This window comes from Triturus cristatus, chromosome 7 (assembly GCF_964204655.1).
Source record: "Triturus cristatus chromosome 7, aTriCri1.1, whole genome shotgun sequence".
Lineage (NCBI taxonomy): Eukaryota > Metazoa > Chordata > Amphibia > Caudata > Salamandridae > Triturus > Triturus cristatus.
The window spans coordinates 1,152,852,807-1,152,875,285 of NC_140590.1; the positions used below are offsets into that span (position 1 = coordinate 1,152,852,807).

The following is a 22,479-nucleotide window of genomic DNA, read 5'->3' on the forward strand; positions in this document are numbered from 1 at the left end:
ACCCCTCACACAGAAAATATCTCAGGTTCACTATTCAAGGGCAGCACTACCAATTCAAGGTTCTCCCCTTCGGCGTGACAACAGCACCCAGAGTTTTCACAAAGTGCCTAGCTACTGTGGCTGCACATCTACGGAGGCAACACATTCACGTCTACCCTTACCTGGACGACTGGCTTGTTCAGGCAAACTCAGCCCAGCAATGTGCCAGCCACATGTCCCACACCATTCACCTTTTTCACAGTCTGGGGTTCTCACTAAATTACCCAAAATCACATCTCCAACCCGCACACGTACAACAGTACCTAGGTGCGACCATAGACACTCTGGCAGCCACAGCTCAGCCAAATTTAGTGAGGATCAACAGCATACAAATGCTAATTTCCAAGTTCAAACCACAACACTCCCTTTCTGCGCGAGTGTTCATGCAGTTGATAGGCATGATGGCCTCCTGCATCTTCATAGTCCCACACGCGAGACTACATATGCGCCCGCTTCAGGAGTGCTTAGCACGTCAATGGAATCAGGCTCACGGGCAACTGAAAGACCTAGTGTTGGTGAGCGGTCGGGCATACAACTCTCTGCATTGGTGGAACCCACAAAACCTTTGCAAGGGCCGACCGTTCCAAGAGCCTGTTCCACAAATAATACTGACAGCGGACGCGTCTCTCCAGGGATGGGGAGCTCATGTACTCAATTACACAGTGCAGGGACTATGGACAACACAACAAAAGAAGATGCACATCAACCTTCTGGAACTGATGGCAATCTTCCTAGCCATGAAGGCATTCAAAGTACATCTGTGCAACAAGGTCGTGTTGATCCGGACGGACAACATGACCGCCATGTACTACATACAAAAGCAGGGAGGAGAACACACTCCACAGTTGTCTCATCTGGCTCAAGAGCATGTGGAAGTGGGCCATTCAGAGGAACATGTTCCTCATGGCGGAACACCTCCCCGGCAAGGACAACCAGATAGCGGATCTGCTCAGCAGACACAGCCACCAGATGCACGAGTGGAAGTTACACCCATCAGTACTCCAACCGTACTTCCAGCAGTGGGGTCATCCAGACATAGACCTATTCGCCACAAGCAAAAACGCAAAATGCCAAAGCTTTGCCGCCAGGTTCCCACATCCGCAGTCGCAGGGCAATGCGATATGGATGAACTGGTCCGGCAGATTTGCGTACGCTTTTCCCCCAGCACCATTGATACCGCTGGTGGCGCGCAAACTCAGACAACACTCACTGACACTCGTCCTGGTTGCTCCAACATGGGCACGCCAACCATGGTACACCACCTTTCTCAAACTTTCCGTGGTGCCGCATCAAAGGCTGCGGATCAAACCCGCGCATTTGACGCAGAACCATGGAGAGATTCAGCACCCAGATCCGCAACAGCTGAACCTGGCAATCTGGCTCCTGAAGTCCTAGAGTTTGGCTACCTCAATCTGCCACCTGACTGTATGGACATCATTAAGGAAGCTAGAAGAGCCACTACCAGAGCTTGCTATGCAGCCAAATGGAAAAAGGTTCGTAATTTATTGCAATAACAATGACATTAACCCGCTAGATGCATCCATCCAAAACATAATTTGTTACCTCTTACACCTGTACCGATGCAATCTGGCATGCACCTCAATACGTGTCCATTTGACCGCAATATCAGCCTATCTCCAGACCAGGCAGCACCTCTCTATTCAGAGTGCCTGCCATCAAAGCATTCTTGGAAGGACTCAAACGAGTAATTCCTCCAAGCCACCCACCAGCTCCAATGTGGAACCTCAACTTGGTCCTCACACGCCTGATGGGTCCACCCTTCGAACCTCTACACTCATGCGAGATTCAGTTCCTCACCTGGAAAGTAGCTTTCCTAGTAGCGATCACTTCTTTGAGGAGAGTTAGTGAACTCCAGGCACTAACCATTCAAGAGCCATTCATACAGGTTCACGCAAACAGGGTTGTACTGCGTACCAACCCAAAATTCATGCCCAAAGTGATCTCGCAGTTCCACATGACTCAAACTATTGAACTGCCCGTTTTCTTTCAAAACCCACAAACTGTCGCAGAAAGAGCACTCCATACACTGGATGTAAAGAGAGCCCTCATGTACTATATAGACAGGACTAAAGTCTTCAGGAAAACAAAAAAACTTTTCGTTGCCTTTGCCCCACACCACAAAGGTAACGCCATCTCCAAAGCAGGTATAGCCAGATGGATCGTTAAATGTATTCAAATTTGCTATCAAAAGGCTAAACGCACATTAACGATTCCCCCACGAGCCCACTCAACACGTAAGTTAGGGGCCTCCATGGCTTTCCTGGGAAACATTCCTTTGCATTATATATGTAGAGCAGCCACCTGGTCCACTACACATACATTTACCAAACACTATTGTGTAGATGTGCAATCAAAACAGCAGGCAGCTGTAGGACAGGCTGTTCTCAAAACTCTTTTTCGGACCGCTGCAGCTGGCACTGGTGGCCGCCGCTAATAGAGGGTACTGCTATGTATTCTATGCACAGATATGAATTCAGCAGCCCACATGCCTCGAACTGAATATGCTACTTACCAGTATGCATCTGTTCTTGGCATGTAGGGCTGCTGACTTTCATATCGCCCGCCCTCCTCCCCGGCGCCTGTAGCAGCTGCAGCTCTCAGAATTACTGTAAGCATGGTCATCACTTTCTGTATCTACTCCATCACTGCCACCATGGCGAAAAACAATCTGAGGATGGAGAGGATGCCCATGCGCACTATGGTCCAGGGGAGGAGTCACCTATCTCAGGATACTTCGAAGACTCTTCCAGGACAACAACGTGCAAACATCCGGACCCAACACTAGGCGGCGATCTATGCACAGATATGAATGTCAGCAGCCCTACATGCCAAGAACAGATGCATACTGGTAAGTAGCATATTCAAACTTGTTCAACAGTACTATCTCCCGTTGATGAGAGGTGATTTGGTTTTCCATAGATCTGGAAGATGCATTATTGTAGATCTCTATTCTTCCGAAGCATCCATTACTTTTTGTCTACTTTAGTATGTCGCCCCAAGTAGGACAGGTATTCCCATTTGTGGATTCTGTGCTCGTGTCACTGGAACCAAGCAATATATGTCTGATGAGCCCATAACAAGGGCGAAACTGGTCCTGGGTTGCCTGTGTTCTGGTTGAGGGAGGACCTGGCTTGGCAGTTGGAGCTGGACTGTTCCCATTGCAGGGTCAAGACAGATTGGTATATAACTGGATACAAACTGAGGTGGCATGGTGTGCAAAATAACAATGGATTGGGATGTGGCCCGGAGTAATTACCAGTGGCTGAGATTTATTAAAGAATTCAATCCATCACTTATTTTATACTTTAGTAGAAGTGCACGATGGCATACCATTCTATGCAAACTGTTAATTCAGCGTCACCACAGCAGTTCCCGATAATAAAATCATTGCTGCACCTCTTCTGAACTCCCTCAAGATTGACCTAGAAAATCTTGTTGTCCTTCTTTACAACACTTAGAGAAACCCTTAGTGTGACAACTGAACAGCCTGCAATTCTGCCATTGGTTCCGCCCCATTTTTAACATCTGGTCAGAGGATCTGCTGTAGGTTCTGAGACTCTTAAACCTTTCAGTACCACCAATTATGGTCCCACCTCTTACTTAAATGTTGAAAAATGCCAGTGATTCCAAGAAAACAGCCATCTACATGCAATCTGCCTCATGCAACACCCTCCATGGGGAAGAGCACTCGCCATGCACTCCACAAAGGTGCGGATGATGCAGATCTCGTTCAATATCTCCATTCTGGTCTCTGTCTAAGGGTGACAGAGCTAACTCTTTGTGCACTGAGTCTCCTGCAGCTTCTCCTTCAAAAGTATCGCCGGTGGATGGCATTACCATCCACAATGTGCTTCAAACCTTACTAGATCTTCGGAAGCACTGTAAGCGGCAGTTTCCATCATCATGGAGTCTTTGCATCTGAGGGCAACACCAGTATCTCTCCTGCTCCTCATACCGGGGCTTAAGAGAAATTTCTCACCCCAATCATGGTGAAGGCTGCCACTCCATATCTTAAGTCTGATCCAAAACCAAATTCTGTTACATTCACTTGTTATAAGGAGGCATGCTATGGTGCCAGAATTTATTGCACGATCAGATACATAAAGAAGGGTTGTAAGGAAGATTTTTGGCATGGAAACTGCCAGCACTTCACCTCTTCAGAGGTATGACTTGGAGATCTGGAAAGGTGTGACTTCTCTCATAGACATTGGCATGTCATCAGTAATAAGGCTTTAAGAAATTAGTCTGGAAAGTCTCCTTAGTTTCTAACCAAGTCATCTGTGCTGTGAACAACTCTACCAAGTTGGTTGCAAAAGGTTATTGCCACCGATTAACACTAAGTTGGTCATCCTAGTTTCGTCTGACTACCCTTTAGCCTGACACCCATCTCTAGATCTTGAATATTCCTTACTCAGCCGCCTCTTTGTTAGGTACCATACAGAGGCAAAGATGGTGAACATGAAGAACAAGGCGGAGACTATGAAGATGAGATTGAAGAAAAGTTCTTCAGGCCTAAGTCAAGACCAGAGATCATTGCTACCACCCTCAGAAGGTTCAGTTCTCTTGCTGGCCATGTCCCAAATACAAATACCCTAACAAAGCCAGTGGTAATCCTACCAAAGGAAGTCCTTCATGGTCAATTCAACACCAACACAGCCTCTGTTTTTTCTTTCAATTGGTGGAGTGGTACCGCTTATCTGGAAAAGTGCTAGAGGGGCGCAGACAAGTGGGTGCTGCCTATTGTAAGACATGGGTATGCACTATGTTTTAAGGCAAAACCACCTCCTCTTTCTCTGATACCAACATTGAAGCACCAGGTTACTTATTTTGAGGAAAGAAATGCCTTTACTCCTGCTGAAACATGCAATTGAACCAGTTCCAGTCCATCAAAAATACAAGGAATTTATTCCAGATATTTCCTAATCCAAATGAGAAGTCTTAAATTGTCACATTGTGTTTAGTAATACCAAACAGTTTGACAAAATAGTTCCGCCTCCATGGCTTCCTGTATTTCCATTATCCCAGATGTACGACCAGTGATTGGAATAACGAATAGTTTCTTACCTGTCGGTGTAGTTTTGCAGCTTGAAGATCTTTCTGGATTCACTATGCTGTGCATTATTCCGCGATCTGGTGGTTGGGTCCGGATTCACAGTCTTTCCTCCTTTTTTTTTTTTTTTTTTTTTTTTTGTAGCCCAGGTGGGCGTCGACGTCCCACCATTTGGTGCACCTCTCGTGACGTCGTCGTGCTTCCTGCGGAAGTCCCACCTTTGGGGCGCCATCTTCGGGTTCTTTTTTCCTCTTTTTTTTTTTTTTTTTTTTAACCCTAGGCGAATGATTAAATTATATGTCCACTTTTCTGTAATATTTCATTCCTTCTGTACTTCTCTGGTTTTTCCCCCTCTTCCTCCAGCCTCATCTTCCTGGCGGAGGTGGGTGGGTTCGCTAGTGAATCCAGAAAGATCTTCAAGCTGCAAAACTACACCGACCGGTAAGAAACTATTTGTTTTGCAGCGTGAATCTTTCTGGATTCACTATGCTGTGCATAGACTTTGTAGCGGTTTGTTATCTTTGTGGCGGCAGGGTGGTAGATGAGCGTTGGTCGTTGAATATGTGTTGAAGCACCTTCTGTCCTACTTGTGCTTCCTTGTTCATCTGTATGTCCACGCAGTAGTGCTTGGTGAACGTGTGCACCGAAGCCCATGTTGCCACCAGGCATATGTCCTGAATGGGCGTGTTTGCCAGAAAGGCAATGGTTGCCCCTTTCTTCCTTGTGGAGTGAGCTTGAGGCCCCTCCGTTAGCTCCTGTCCTGCCTGTTTGTGGCAAAACTGTATAGTTAGTGCAATCCATCTAGCAATGGTGCCCTTTGTCACTGGTCTCCCCATGAAGCTTGATGCAAAGGACACAAAGAGCTGCTGAGTTTTTCTGTGCTCCTTGGTCCTCTCAATGTAGTGCATCACCGCTCTCCTAGCGTCTAGAGTGTGTAGAGCCCTTTCTGCGTTCGAAGTTGGGTTTTGAATGAAACTCGGTATCTGAATACTCTGGTTCAAATGGAATGCCGACACGACTTTAGGCATGAAGTGTGGGTCTGTTCTCAGGACAACCCTGTCCTTGCGTATCTGTATGTAGGGCTCTTGTAGCGTTAGTGCTTGCAGTTCGCTCACCCTGCGTAGCGAGGTTATGGCTACCAGAAATGCCATTTTCATAGTCAACATTTGCATTGATGCCTTGTGTATGGGTTCAAATGGTGCTTTCATAAGCTCCGTCAGGACCACGTTGAGGTTCCATGCCGGCGGCGGCAACCTTTTAGGTGGCGCGATTCGTTTCGCTCCTTCCATGAATCTCTTTACTACCTGCGACGTAAAGAAACTTCCACCCTTCTCCCCTCTTGTGTAGGCTACTATCGCCGCTAGGTGTACCCTTAGGGAGGTGGAGCATAGGTTACTTTTCAGAAGGTGCGTGAGGTATCTCAGCACTGTTGAGTCCTTTGTCATTTTATTCTGCAGGCCTTTTTTGCCACACCATATTGTAAATCTTTTCCATTTTGCACTATAGCATTTGCGTGTAGTTGGTCTCCTTGCCTCTCGCAGCACTCTCATAGTGCTTGGAGGCAATCTAAGGTCCGCAAACTCTAACTCTTCAGGAGCCATGCCGCCAGGCTGAGGCTTTCTGGCTCTGGATGTAGAACCTCTCCGTTCTGCATGGACAGCAGGTCCTTTCTTCTTGTGAATCTGTGGGGATTCCCTTGAGCTATTTCTAGAATTTGGGAGAACCAAGTCTGCCTTGCCCACTGTGGTGCCACCAGGATCAGTGTCATGTTGCTGGTTCTGCATTTCTCGAGCACCCTGTGTAACAGTGGTATCATCGGAAAAGCGTAGTCAAATGTCCTTGACCAGCTTATCCATAGGGCATTCCCTTGGGATTGCTGATCTGGTTGCCTGGACGCGAAGCTTCGGCATTTTGCATTCTGGCGTGTTGCAAACTGGTCTATTGTGGGAGTTCCCCATTTCTGGAAAAGCTTCTGCGTTTCGTGCCCATTGAGCTCCCACTCGTGTGAATCCGAGGTCTGCCTGCTTAGCCAGTCTGCCTCCACATTGTCCTTCCCTGGTAGGTGAATCGCTAGCAAGTCTTATCTTGAGAGGTATGGCCCATCTCCAAATCTCCTGTGCCAGAGTGGAAAAGGGGGAACGACTGTGTCCCACCCTGTTTGTTGATATAAAACATGGTTGTGGTGTTGTCCGTTTGAATCAACACTCTCTGGCGTGTTGCAAACAGGTCTATTGTGGGAGTTCCCCATTTCTGGAAAAGCTTCTGCGTTTCGTGCCCATTGAGCTCCCACTCGTGTGAATCCGAGGTCTGCCAGCTTAGCCAGTCTGCCTCCACATTGTCCTTCCCTGGTAGGTGAATCGCTAGCAAGTCTATCTTGAGAGGTATGGCCCATCTCCAAATCTCCTGTGCCAGAGTGGAAAAGGGGGAACGACTGTGTCCCACCCTGTTTGTTGATATAAAACATGGTTGTGGTGTTGTCCGTTTGAATCAACACTCTCTGGTTGTACAGGTGCTTCTGGAATGCCTTCAGGGCTAGCAGGACAGTCTTCAATTCCAGGTAATTGATATGTCTGACCGCATCTGCCGGAGCCCACAGACCCCGCACTCTGAGTTGGTCCATGTGTGCTCCCCATCCCCTTTGAGATGCGTCCGTGGTGATGGTCACAGTTTGGCTTGGTGGTGCCAGGCTTTTCCCTGTAGTTATGTTGTCCCTGTTCCACCAAGTTATCTCTTCCTGCACTGCGTGCGTAACAACCACTAGATCTTCCCAACTTCCGCTTGCCTGTGACCATTGCTGTTGTAGCCATTCTTGGAATGGTCTAATGTGAAGTCGTACATTTGGGACCAGGTGGATATATGACGCCATCATCCCCATGATCTTGCTCACTGTTCTCACTGTCAGAACTCGCCCCTTCTGGTAGAGGCTCGTCTCCCTCAGTAGGGCTTCTGCTCTCCTGTCGCTGGGCATGACCGTCCTGTTTATGGTGTTGCTGTTTGCTCCCAGGAAAATCTTCACCTGTTCTGGCTTCATTGATGACTTCCCCCAGTGTATGGAGAACCCCCAGGTTCGTCAGTGTCTTTGTCACCTGCGCTGTGTGTCTCTCGCACTTATCGTGGGTGTCTGCTTTGATCAGCCAGTCGTCTAGGTAAGGGTACACATGAATCCCCTTCCTTCGTAGGTATGCTGCGACTGCCGACAGGCATTTCGTGAATACCCTTGGTGCTGATTTTAGCCCGAAGGCCAGGGTCGTGAATTGGTAATGGTCCTGGTAATGGTCCTGGTTGATGCTGAATCTTAAAAGTCTTTTGTGCCTTCTGTTTATTGGGATGTGCAGGTAGGCATCCTTGAGGTCCACGGTGGACATGAAGTCTCCGTCCCTTATTTGGGGCAGCACCTCCTGTAGTGATGTCATTTTGAACTTTTGTGTTCTGATGTATTTGTTTAGGTATCGCAGATCCAGGATGGGTCTGAGATTTCCGTCTACTTTTGGTACCACGAAGTAGTTCGAGTAGACCCCTTTGTTCCTTTCCTTGTAAGGCACTGGCTTGATGGCTCTCTTTTCGAGCAGCTTCAGTGTTTCCTCTCTGAGTTGAGCAAGCTCCTGACCTGAGCGTTGCCTTCGTTTTGGTTTTCTGTTTGGAGGCGTCCCCCCCCCCCCCCAAGTCCACGCAGTAACCGTGTTGTATGACGTTCAGTATCCACTTGTCCGTGGTTATACGTTGCCATTCCTGTAGGTAGAGGCCCAGCCTTCCGCCTACGGGTGTTGGATGTTCGTAGGCGATTGGGTCTCTTCCCCCCTCATTGTTTTTGCACTGCGCCTCACCCCTGGGGGTATGTTGGGGGTGAGCGTCCCCATGCGTGCCGAGTCACTTCAATGAGGATTGGTCACTCCCTCGTCTCCTTTGGCCACGTCCGTTTCCCCTCACGCGAAAGTACTGGCCCCTTGGCTGGTACTGCCAGTTTTGTTTTTGCTGACCTTGCTGGCCGTGACTTTCACCCTGCTGTCCTTGCTGGAACGTCTGGTGCGATGCTCCCTGCTGGTTACCCCCTCTACCGTAGGGTCTTCTAGTTGGAGTGCCTCTTCTCATCCCCCTGAACTGTAGTGCCCCCATGGACCTTGCCGTCTCGTTCTCTTTCTTCAGCTGGGTGAGCTTTTCGTCCACTGTCGCCCCGAACAGTGTTTCCCCGTTGAAAGGGGTGTTTAATATGTTGCTCTGCACCTCCTGTTTGAATCCAGAGATTCTCAGCCAGGCCTGTCTTCGTTCGGTGATCCCTATGGCCATTAGTCTGCTTGAAGTTTCCGCCCCGTCCAATGCAGTTTTAATGCATGAGTTGGCTATGTTTTTACCTTCTTCCACAAGGTGGGATGCTCTTTGGCGGTACTCTTCAGGGAGGTGTTTGACTAATTCCCCCATCTCGTCCCAGTGCTGGTACTGGGGTCGATTGAGAAGCGCATTGGAGTTCACCATGCGCCAGTGCATTGCGGCGTTCCTTTCGACCTTCCTTCCAGTGAGGTTCATTCTCCTGATTTCCTTATCTCGGGGGGTGAACCCGAGGTCGCTGGCACGTTGGCCCTTCTCCTGGCCGTGGAAGCGATGATGGAGTCGACAGTGACCGCTCCCTTGATGTAAGGCGGGTCCAGGGAGTAGTGCTTGTATTTCTTCTCCGTCCTGGGCATGATGGACCGGCATGTTGCTGGCTCCTTAAAGGCCTCCTTCCCCTGGTTCATTACGCTTTGGAGCATGGGAAGGAACTGGCTCCTCGTCTGAATGGGGAGCAGGGTCTCGAGAAGGAAATCAGCTTTCGGCTTCTCCTCGTCCAGTTTTACCCCAAAGGCTGCTGCAGCACTCCTGACGACCATATTGTACACCCTGATGTCGTCTGGCGGCGAAGGCCTCGAAGGATAGGTGTCCACGGGCTCTTCGGGATTTTCGGCGTCGATATCTTGCCAATCCAGCTCGTGAGTGGTTGATGGCGCCGAGCCGTAGAACGACTGCTGGTCGGCCTCCTAGTCTTCGCCTTCATAGTAGGTGCCTTCCTCGTCCTGTTCCTCGATCTCGACGACGTTCGCCGACGGAGTCGTTGGAATTCTGAATTGTTTCAATTTGGCGTCGAACTCCTTCTTCCTCTGAAGGATGCTCTCCATCTCCGCCTCGAGCCTTCAATTCTTCTTCTCCATTTCGGAGATGCTTTCGACGTCGACCGCAGCTCTTTTCGACGGAGCTTGCGTCGACGCTGGCTTGTCTTTCTGCGTCAAACGCCCCGCTTCGTGGGCTGTTCTCGTCGAACTCAGCTTTTCGGCGTCCTTCGGCACTAGGGAGTCCTTCTCGCAGGATCTGCTCGGCCTTTTGTCCATGGATCCACCCTTGGTCGTCGAAATTTTCGGCGCCGGTGCTCTTTTGAGGACTTTGACTCAGATTTTCGAGAGTCTGTCTCGGGTTTTCGAGGCCCTTTCGGGGGTTTTGAACTCGACGATTCTCTTACCTCATCAGGCGTTTTCGTATCGGTCTCTGCGACCGTGAAGACGTCGGGTCCTTCGGCGATGTTGTCCTCATCGTCGGTGGAGAGGCCCAGATCGTAAAGCGACGGGGCCTTACCCTTGCCTTCCATGCTGAAGTTAGCTCTTCTCTGGCGTTCTCTCACCCGGAGCGTCTTCGGCGCGAAAGCTGAACAGGCGTTGCAGTCCTTGCTCGGGTGGTCGATCGGTAGGCAAAGGTTGCAGACCGGATGCTGGTCCTTCTGCGCGAACTTGTGGTGGCAGTTAGGGCAGAATTTGAATGGTGTCTTGTCCATTGCGCTCAGAGCCTCTGAGTGCGTATCTTTGAAGGGCGTCGAAGTAAATTCCTGGGAATTCTTCCTTCTTCGCGTCCCGGATGTAAGTTATTCCTCTCTGTGATCTCAGTTGTTCTTTCTCGACGAAACTCGCGTTTTCTCCTTCTTCCTTCGATTGAAATCCTGGAGCTTCTCGATGACGATCCAGACCCAACGGCGGAAAAAAGAATCTGAAGATGGCGCCCCAAAGGTGGGACTTCCGCAGGAAGCACAACGACGTCACGAGAGGTGCACCAAATGGTGGGACGTTGACGCCCACCTGGGCTACAAAAAAAAACCAAAAGAAAGACTACGAATCCGGACCCAACCACCAGAAAGCGGAATAATGCACAGCATAGTGAATCCAGAAAGATTCACGCTGCAAAACTGAGGCTACAAGCTACATGAACTTCACAAGCTTTGGCTGATCATACCAGTGAAGAAATCTCTAATGGTCATGCAAGAGAGAGAACTTGCTTCTGGATGTGTTTTGAGTTTTAGTAAGTATACCCTTCACAAACTGTTCACAGGTGCAGCTCTTACAGGGTGGAGAGCATATCTCGGACAATTGTCAGTTAAGGGCCATTTGTCAGACAAAGGGTTACTATTGTATCAACTGTCTGGAGCTGAGAGCGTTTCATGTGGCTTGCAGTGCTTTCACTGCACTGTAATGGCGAGTGGAATTCTAACACAGCAACGTTGCACTACCTGAACAAGCACGGAGGCACAAGATCAAGACCTCTGTATTTAGAGGCTCAAGATTTGGTAAGGGTTCTTAGCCAGAGACCTCATGTTTAAATTAATACGTATATCAGATGCGCTCAAGCACATTTTCTGGGTTGTTTCTCTACAAAGAAAACCACAAGTAGGTGCTTAATGATGTCTTGCTCCTTTTCTTTAAACATATGCAACATTGCAGAACAAAAAAAAGTAAAGACTTTGCATCCATAGTTCCAGAACCAGGGGCTCTGCCCTTCAGATCAGCTGATAAAGAACATTACTGTGTGTTTCTTTCAACATCACCGATACCAGCTGTGATTTTGAAATTCCGCAAGTCTCAAGCGACAATTATACAGACAGTGCCAGACTGGCCAAGACAGTGGTGGTGTTCAAACCTATTTCTGTTTCCATCCGGCTACATGTGTTTGCAAAGCAGATTTAATTTCTTGACCAGGCAACAGGGAAAAGATCATCGAACAGGACACTGAATTTGCACCATCACTGTGGAGATAAGACATTAAGGTTTTTTAGAAAGCCTGAAGGAACTGTTGCCACTAATCAGAATGCCATTCCCACCTTTAGGAACTCCATCTGGTCTTAGCCTTATTCACAAGGCTTTATTGTAATGTCTTTCTTGGAAGATAGCATCCCTAATGATAACATTAAATCTTTTATTTCTAGCTGACTTGGTGCCAGCCTAGCATTTTTAATGTATTGGCTGTGAAAATCTTCTTTTAAATTGTATTATTTTTATTAAGCATTGGCAAGGCCAGTTGGTCGATCATTTAAAGCAGCGACCTCCTAGCTTTATCATTATTTGTTCATGTCAGTTTCTAGAAACTGTGGATGTAACCTCCAGAACTGATACTAGAGTTGGTTTGAACTTTTACATTTTCATTGGGGTTTCCTACACAGTCCAGCTGTTACATGCTAATTCGATCGCCAGTAGTCTATTCGAAAGTTGTAACTGGTAAATTGATTACATGCTCACTTTTACACACTATGAAGCGTGTAAAAGTACAGGGGAGATTTTCCATGCAAGTGATTTTCTCCAGACTTTCCTTTAGTCTATCAAGTACTACTTCCTAAGTTGCAACAGTGATCAAAGAGGGAACAGGATGTTCTGATGTCCGCAGGAAAGACTATTTCCTGTTTGATATATGGGTAACAGTAGAAGACACATCCTTTCCCATTTGCATCATACTCTTGGAATGTCTGTCTGCAACCCGTTGGTAATGGGATGGGGGAGGGTGGACTTTATTTTTTTGTACCACTAACTAATTTGAACCATTGTTATTAATTATTTGGGGAATCCCAAATTTGCTTTGCCTGTTGAGATATGTTTGCATGTTAATTCATCTGCAGGGGGTAAAACATACTGTTGCTTGATTCTTGCTTTCTGCAGAAAGTGGCTCCACGAAGTTGGTGTTCGGTAAAGAGTCAAATGCTGCATTTGCATTGGATTCATTCAATTCCAGTTTGAAGAACTCCGCATCTGCACCTAAACTGTTTAACAGCCTCCTATTGGGTCCCACGGCCTCCGGCAACAAGTCAGAAGGCTCTAGTTTACGTGACCTGCTTCACAGTGGGCCAGGAAAGCTGCCTCAAGGATCTTCAGAATCCGGAATCCCTTTTCCTCCTGTGTTCTCTTCGGCCCCTGGGGTGAGTGACCAGTGATATGTTATGTGTTGCATGGTTCAAAGCCTTAGGGGTTTGAAACAGTTTGAAGTTGGGTGATGGTGTGCTTGATAGATGCCGCCTGGTACATGTGAACATATGTTTATTAGTGTTTATAACAATTGCAGGTCATTTGAAAGTCCTCAGTAAGGGATTTCTTTCGCGGAGTCCAGGGCATGCCTGTGTACCAAATACCTCCAATCCTGCCCCGCAACTGCTTTACATAACAGATGATGATTAAAAGGAAGATGAACCAGACTAGTGTAGGACAGTCACAAAACACAGAGTAGGATGCAATGAAAGTGTTTTATTTGGTTTTCTAATATCTATTAATAATTGTAGAATGTCATAATCATGTTATTTTGAGATGTATTGATTGGGCTCCATGGTACTCTATTTGCCAAAGCTCCTTAAAGAGTGCCTCTATGTGGATTTACTTTATCAAATCATTTCTGTGGGCATTTTCTACACCACCTACTTAACAGGCGCTACTAGTAACTGCATGGTTTTGGAAGCACATGTAGCAGCTGTGCTTAGAGACAAATCCCCGGTTATGTCATGTGTATATCGATGTGTTCCTTTGTGCAGACAAAATTCCACAGCCACAGGCTTACTCTGTTGCAGCCACCCTCCTCTGAAAAGTGGAACATTTTGCCAACAGTCTCCTATTTTTACTTGTAAATCAAAATCATTCCCAGACATAACCTTTGAAGATTATTGGAGTCCTTAAGCAACCGGATGGCATTTCATATAACTCTCCTTATGCAGGTTTACTGCATGATGTAATGTTATGGTATTTCTTCAGCTGAAATGTGGACAGGAGTTCATAGGAATCCTAATTGAAATTGCTTTTTAGATCCTTACTTTATTACCTGCAAGGAACATATTGGCTTGCTTGACGCACAGTTATTCCAAGGGCTGCATCCTAGACCACAACCACCGCTGGGGTCTGAGGCAGTACGCATTTGAAAAATATTAAAAACAACTATTTGGTAATGAAATGGTTTGTTGCAATCATGATGGCTCCACTTTATGGTTTTCAAGTGTTGGCTATGTGAAACGAGCATTGGTCCCCCTTTCATATGACCACTGCCCATTGCTTTTTTCAGTTTAAGGGACTTGAGAATTTGTTGTCTTTTATCCCATTTGCACCTTTTAATTCACCATTCTGTATTTCCAGCTATTACTCCATGCTAGTAGTGGTTGAGGAACCTGTAAGCATTCTGTAAAGTTAGTTCTCATGGAATAATACATAATAGCAATGGGTGAGTATGTTTATAACCCTCAATGAAATGTGCTCCATATAAACAAAATGTGAATGTGAAAGGGTTAAAAGATATGCACACGTCTAAAAACATTAATAAATATTCATCCTGCAGTCTGTTTTAAAATAAGATTAAAGTTCTCTTAATAATTTTGTGAAGCTGGACTGCCTTGTCCTTGAACAGGTTCTGGAGAACCCTGTAATTTTGCCCCAGTGAGCACAGCTGCCCTGAAAGACACTGGGGGGTTTTCTTTTCCAACAGTCCGTTTCTGTTGACATTAGAGTTGAGCTCAAATGTCAGGGACCAATCAAAGTTTAGCTGTATTTGTGAGCCAACATGCTGGTTGAGACTGACAATGGTAGCATCTTTTTTCTTGCGGAGTGGCAGACTTATTTTTCATGTGTCCCTGTGGGTAAGCTGCATAATTTATACTGTTCAGCCATCTTAACTGGGGCTCATTGGTGTTAATCATGTCCAAGACCTTAATTAAGTATGCAAATTTAGCATGACCTGCGCCACTGGATACCATAGATGGATGTTCTGCCTAAAATTGTGTATTATTTTTTGCTCGTCTTCTGTAGTCGAATAGGTGAGTTAAAATGATATACATGGAGAAAGTCAGAAGGAGCCAATAGATACTGAGGCTGAGATACAACCACAAGCATTATAGCTTACATATGCTTGAGACTAGATTATTTATAACACTAACCTTGAGGTAGTGTTATCCTATTGACTGTGCAGGAGGTTATTGCTAACATTATTCTATCTGACTAATAAATGCGAATGTTTGTTTGAAACTCTTTATTTCGGTAAAATGCCATAAAAGAGACATACATTCAGGGTAAACATCATACATTCCAATTTAAAAGGGAAAAAGCCCATGAATGTTTAAAAGGAATACAATTAGGAGATAACACTGTTTGTTAAAAACTGTGACGGCAGGCAATGAGATACCCAAGGACAACTACTATCATATCATTTGTAGCTTTCAAGCCACAAACGAGCCAAAGAATACTGTGCAAATTGGCAGTGTCCCTTGTCTAAAGTGCAAATGCATTCATTAGAAGTTAGTGCGCTCGTCATACCATAAGATTTATTCATGGGCATTACACAGCAAGATTAAAATAGTTGTTTAAAAGCGTCAATACCCACAATAAAAACACTTTAAAAAATGTGGGTTTGTTATTGTTCGAGGGTAGAAAAAAACGATTTACATTTTAAAACTAGTGTCCATTGTTACGATAGGGTGGGTCATCAAATCTGGAATTCTCAGCGGTGGATCGAGAGGGTTGCCAGTACCTTCCTTCTAATTGCCCAAGAGTTGCCGAAAAACTTTGCAGTTGCGCACACGAAAAAGGGTCTTGCATCTGATTTCAGTATGCACAGGGCCACTCTAGAGTCTCGGGTTCCAAGTTGTCTGCAAACTGGGTTTAACGATTTACCCCTAGGTTTTGCATATGCTGTGCAGGCAGAGAGAACATGGCCTATTGTTTCGTGTGGGCAGGGGCAACAGGGGCAGCCCTTAGACTGGGCTTTGTTAGACAGCCAAGAGTTTGTAAATGCATTAATTAGCAGACTACCATGCCTGAATTGAATGTAGAGCTGTCTGTCTGCCGGCACCTTGATTAAATCAAGGTAACTTTGTAAAAAGCGGCTGACTTTGAAGTCTCTAAATTCTTAAGTTAGTCTGCCCTTGTTGCTATTGAAGAGGGCATTTTGCTCAACCCATTCCCAGTATAGTAGTTTAATCTGCCTTCTGGTATGGGTTAGTGGGCAATCAGTATTATGTCCTGGTAGGCCAATGCTGGACACAAAGTATTTGACATGTTTGATGTAGCCTTTTTTGTTCATGATGTCTAGGGCACAGACCTCAATGAAAGCTTCGGTATAGGGTGTAAAACCGGGAATGGTGACAATCCGCTGCCAAAATAGAGGAGAGAGCTTTACTCGGTCACTAATAGACTTGATACCCATGTCAAGCTGTAATGGGTAGAAGGGAGTGCTTTGCGGGTCCAGATTTTTGAGGTACCTGTTCTCTGAGACTGTGAGGGCGCTTACTCTTACAATGCCCCACAGCTCAGCCCCATATAGGGCATTTCTCACAGCCTTACAGCTATATAGTTTCAGCGCTGGTACTATTGGCTTAGTATGAGAGAGAAAATGTTCCTTCCTCAGAGCTCTGGTTACATGTGAAAATTTAAGGTAGGCCTTATTAGGATGAGGTTTCCAGGCCATACCCTCCGACAGTTTGATTCCCAGATAATCGAAGGAACTCACTCTCTCTAGGGGGATGTTGTCTATAAACCGTTTCCCTTTAGAAGACTTATGGGGGTTCAGCAGCATTAGCTTAGTTTTGGAGGTGTTTATTTCAAGGCCTCTCCCATCGCAGAAGAGCTTGAATTGATTTAATAATTTTTGCAAGCCCATAGATGGCTTCGAAACAAGAAGGGTATCATCTGCGAATAGGAGAGTGGCAATTTTTTGGTTTGCTAGAGAGGGAGCGTACGCTGGGATGGCAGATAAATTCGACAACTTGGTTGATGTAAAGTGAGAGCAAAGTTGAAGCCAGGACGCAACCCTGGCAAACCCCCTGCTGTATTTTAATGGGATCGGTGACTGTCCCTGGCCACCCCATCTTACCCCGGCAAAGTTCTCTTCGTGTAGCATAATTAAAAGCACCAGAATTCCCAGGGGCATACCCAACAAGCATTTACAATGCAACGGTCTCGGCATTGTTAAAGTTAGAGCTATTGGCATTGCTCATGACATTATTTTTGTTTGTTTTTGTTTTTAAAACATTTAAAGAAACGGCATTGCTATTTACAATGTCAATAGCTTAATCACTCTCAAAAGCGAGATTTATTATGCGAGCATTATTTGGGAAGTTTGGCAAATCCATAATTATGAGGAAAACGCTGCAGCATCGCAAAATGCCAGTGGCCCAGACTAATATGCATGATTAGTATTTGGATTCCATGCCCATTCCTTCTTTGTCCTCTCTGCTGAAACTGCTGTCTGAAGTGTCAAATTTTATTAATACTAAACAAAAATCGCACTACCGTGCCAGGGCCAGAGTTGGCGTTGATAATGATTGTTTGAAAAGGGAACTTTGAAAGGATACGAACTTGACCAATTCTGGTTTCAAAATATAAGAGAACACTGTAGAGGCATGCGTCTACCGACTGTTATATATAATTTGGGATATATATCTTAATCTGTAGAGTTCAGCCACTGCATGATTATATTGTCTCTTTTTGAAAACTCAGGAGCAGTAACATTGTCGTGGTGTCACTAGGGCTTCAAGTGGATGCTTTTTCAATATTATATACAAGCCACAGTTACTGCTAATTTATCTTATGCAACTAACAACGATTGACAAAGCCAATAGTCCTAACTTGTTGTAGGTATCTTGTTACTTGTTGTATCATTATGCCTGGATGCAATGACAAAAGAGACAGCAAAATACAAGTCGTATAGACCCCGCGCAACACCGCCCCCCCACCCCCACCCATTTTTTTTTATCCCACTTAAAGCCCTGGGTAGGATACTCAACAACAGGGCCGAACTGGAACCCCAAAGTAGGCCTGGCAATTATGTCGGACCAGCTGGAGGGTCATGGGGGAGGTTAACTGTGAAGCACTTTTGCTACAGGAAACGCCCGATGCCCGGGCAAGCCAGCCCGGCTCTGCTCAACAACCCCGTTCTCTCCCGCATTTACCTGTGATCAGGCGCGCAACACCCATTGAACTCAAAGCGCTCCCCCCCCCCCCCGTCGTGTGTGGCAGCCCGGGATGAGACCGCTTCCTGGGCAGACACAAAGCCGCGCCCGAGCACTTCACAGGTCTTTAAAAAGACCATTTGCATGTTAGAGGCCTCGCTGTTGGTTCACCCCTTCTAAGAACCCCCGCAGCTCCACTCTGCCTAGATTCAGCCCCCCACCCCCGAAATCAGCGCCACTCTGCCTACTGTTTAAAGATTCAGCCCCCCCCCCGCCGAAATTTTTGCTTAGCGTGGCATTGCTTTTACCATTTGTTAGATGATGGTTAAAAACCAATACAGTTTCAACCAGAATGCAGTTCCAAACAGATCATAATGTTCTTCCACAGAACAAAGACTAAATTATTCACGTGACCCTCCGCTCTTCTACCCAATAACCTTGCTATTCAGTACATAGTTTTGTGGGGTGAAAACTCCGGAAGACTGAAAAGAAATATTGCAAGCAGATGTTAAACATGGAGTTCGAGGCATATGAGCTGCAGAAAACATACTTTTGCATAGATCGCCATCTGGTGGTGGGCTCGGATGTTTGCACTTTGTTGTTGTCTTGGAAGAAGTTTTTGTAGTCACGAGGTAGGTGACTCCTCCTTTGGACGATAGTGCATATGGGCATCAACTCCATCTTTAGATTGTTTTTTTCCGCCATCATGTTTGGATGTGACCTGCTGCGCTCCGGTTTGGCACAGTGTTTCCAACCCTTTTCAAGTTGCAACTCAACACACTCGTCGGTATTGTTTCGTTTGCGTGCCCTACGACGCTCTAACTTTAAAATCTTTGATTCCGGTTGTTGCCAATACCCACTGTGCCTATAGGCGCCATTCGGCCCTATGGCTAATGGAAAGGATTCCATGCAATAGAACCAGTTCCCCTACAACATCAAAGAACAGGGGTTTACTCCCTCTATTTTCTCATCCCCAAAAGACGGAACTCTCAGACTAATGCTAGACCTCAGACCTATGAAAATCTACATACAATCGGACCATTTTCACATGGTCACTCTTCAACAAGTCCTCCCACTACTCCAGCAAGGCGATTTCCTTGGCACTATAGATCTCAAGGACGCCTACTCCCATATTCCTATACACCCTGCTCACATGAAATATCTAAGGTTTGTAGTGGACAATCAGCACTATCAATTCAAGGTCCTCCCATTCGGAGTGACCACAGCACCCAGAGCCTTCACAAAATGTCTAGAGTAGTAGCCGCCCGCTTGCGAAGAAAACAAATTCATGTGTTTCCATTCCTGGACGACTGGCTCATAAAATCCAAGTCATACAGCCAGTGTGTTCACCACACTCACCAAACAATTCATCTGCTCCACAACTTGGGGTTCACAATAAACCTCACCAAGTCAAATCTTCAACCGTCCCACATACATCAATATCTAGGGGCCACAATAGACACTTCCAAAGCGCTTGCATACCCCAATCCAGTCAGAATAGCCAGTATGCAAACCCTCATAACAAGATTTCAGCCCCAACACTCACTGCCAGCTCGAGTGTTTATGCAGCTAATAGGAAAGATGGCCTCTTGCATTCTCATAGTTCCTCACGCAAGACTCCAGATGCGCCCTTTACAAGAATGTATAGCAAGTCAGTGGAACCAGGCTCAAGGTTAACTTTCAGATCTGGTGTTGGTGGACAGCCGCACACATCGCTCTCTGCAGTGGTGGAACACACAAAACCTTTCCAAAGGGTCGCTGTTCCAAGACCCGGTTCCACAGATAGTGCTAACAGCGGACGCATTGCTCACCAACTGGGGAGCCCATCTCTTAAACCATACAATTCAGTGCAGGTGGACCCCTCAACAGAAAGTGCTCCTTCTGTAGTAGGGGATCTCTGTGTATAGTCATAATCTATGAATAATCCCCGCCTGTAGGAGAGTAGGGTCTGCTTTCTATGTTCACCCCCACTTTTTGCTTTTGCTTTACTGGTTTTCGACTTGGATGTGGCTGTGGGCCTGCTAATCAGACCCACAGCCCTGCTGTTGTCTCTCTAAATTAATACTATGTACTTTAGGTGCATAACCCATTTGGATAGGATCACCTTATTGGCCCCTGTACAGTGTACCCTAGGTACCCAGGGCATAGGTGTACCCTAGGCCTACCAGGGGCTGCAGCATGTATTATGCCACCCCTGGCCTGGCCTTCCATTTTGACACAACTGGCTGATCACTCAGCTGGGGCAAGGTCGTGTAATCACCCCTTGCTTAGGTGTAGTATTCCTATACCTAACTTACATATAGACACATGTGTACCTATCAGTCACTCCTATGGCAAGCCTTGACAATCCTGGAGGCAGAGTGCTTGGTAACATGTGAGATGGTGCTCTAGCATGAGCTGAGCCTGTCTGCAGCTTTCGGAACCTTGTCCTTATAGCTGTTCTATGATATAGCCTACCATATACTCCTAAAGTGCCTTATAATCTTAGACGGTTATGGTAACTATGGTTTGGCTTTATCGAAACATGTCGTGTAAGGTGTCTAACACTGTGGAATAATACCCCCATGCCATTTCTGGACATGAGAATATTATTCCCCCCTTCTAGAGGGAAAGACATGTTAAAATCATACTTCAACTGTTAGCCTCTGACCAAAGCCTCAGCATCACAAAATGGATGCTGCTGCCACGACACAAGTCTGACCTCCTGCAGCTGGGAGTGATCCCAGCCAGGGAGGCCTGGACAATAGGTTTCCTGCTTGGGGAGGTGCTAGCACCTCCCCAGACAGCCTTTAGTGTATTGGGGCAGGGTGGGCTGAAAGGAATGAGACATGCCTGGGGCACACAAGGTGTTCCTTGCATAGTCCAGTTCAAACCGGCGCTGGGGCACTCCAGCCCCAGCTCTGGCGCGAAACTGGACAAAGGGAAGTGGGTGTAACCACCCCCTCCCAGGTCCCACCCATAAGGCGTGACCTAGCAGGTATCCCAGCCCCCCAGATTAGTATAAGAGTGGGAGTTGGGCCTCAAGACTTTAGATTATCCTGAACCTGCAAAACTGAACAGAAACTCTGGACCTTCGACATTCGACGAAAGAAGAAGACTGAAGAATCTCCCTTGTAGCCAAGGAGTGGCTACCCTGTGCAAACAGGCACCATCAAGAGACTACCCTTTGCTTTGCAACCGTTCTACGAGGAACCGACTGCAGAGCCCGACCAGAGCCTTGACTTCCAGACTTCTCCGACCCTCATCCACATCTGCAGCAGAGCTGAGATCCGTGGAGGCGACGAGCGACGTGGGACCGGCTACCTGGAAAAAGTGGCTAGTAACTTACAGCGCAGCTTCTGAGGTACCCTCGAAGTTGTGCACCGGGGATTGAGAAGCCCCAACCCCAAGCACCATCTGCACCGAAGATCAGCCCCCCACACTCCACGAGTCCTGCGTGGGGCCCTTCAGCATTTTCCTGCTTGCCGCGTCTGTCCGGTTGCTTGCCCGCTGGCTAGTGGCCTCTGTGACGACGCACCCTGAAATCTTCTGCGCTGGTTTGGCTCCTCCAGACTGGCTCCCGCTTCTCTGCAAAGAAGAAGCACCCCAGACCTTCCTGGTCTGCACCAGAAGCAAGTCCTTCGTTCTTCGTGGGTTCCGCTTGCCAAGGCTTGGTGAGTCCTAGTCCAACTTCGACGCCGCCGACAGCAAGAGCCTTCGTGGGACAGCTCGCCTCCTGGTCCTGGTCGTCCTCGACGCTTCCTTCACCTGCAACTCTTCACGACATCGCCTGGTTCCTTCCTGGTTCCACGTGGTCACTGGCTAGTGACCTTGACTCTGTCCCCTCTGCTTGCAGGTTTCTTCTCTTCTTGATCCCAGCCTTGGGATCCACCGGACACTCTTCACTGACTGCCTGTCAGCATCTTTCTTCAGGCATCCATAGGAGTCGACGACGAAAACGACGCATCTTCACCCCTATGCACCCGCAGCCTGTGGGCTAGGTAACTTGGGTACTCTGGTGCTCATCAGGATAGTGACTATCCTAGTGTCTAGTTTTCAAGTCTCAACTTCCTAGCTACTCCGGAAGTGTCCTAAATCTATCTATTTCTAAACTGTAACATTGCTATTGACTTTTACGCATTACGCGTGAGTGTTTCCACTCTGCACACGAATCCCGTGGGCCTCCCACTTCCTAACT

At 46.9% G+C, this 22,479-nt stretch overlaps 1 protein-coding gene across 1 annotated transcript in view; it reads left to right on the forward strand.

The window, feature by feature from the left end:
* Positions 1-22,479, forward strand: part of KDM3B (lysine demethylase 3B) — an 867,558-nt gene that overhangs the window by 434,768 nt on the left and 410,311 nt on the right. Inside the window, exon 15 of the mRNA XM_085618404.1 lies at positions 13,048-13,304. Coding sequence (XP_085474530.1) covers positions 13,048-13,304 — 257 coding nt within the window. The remainder of the gene's footprint in view (positions 1-13,047; positions 13,305-22,479) is intronic.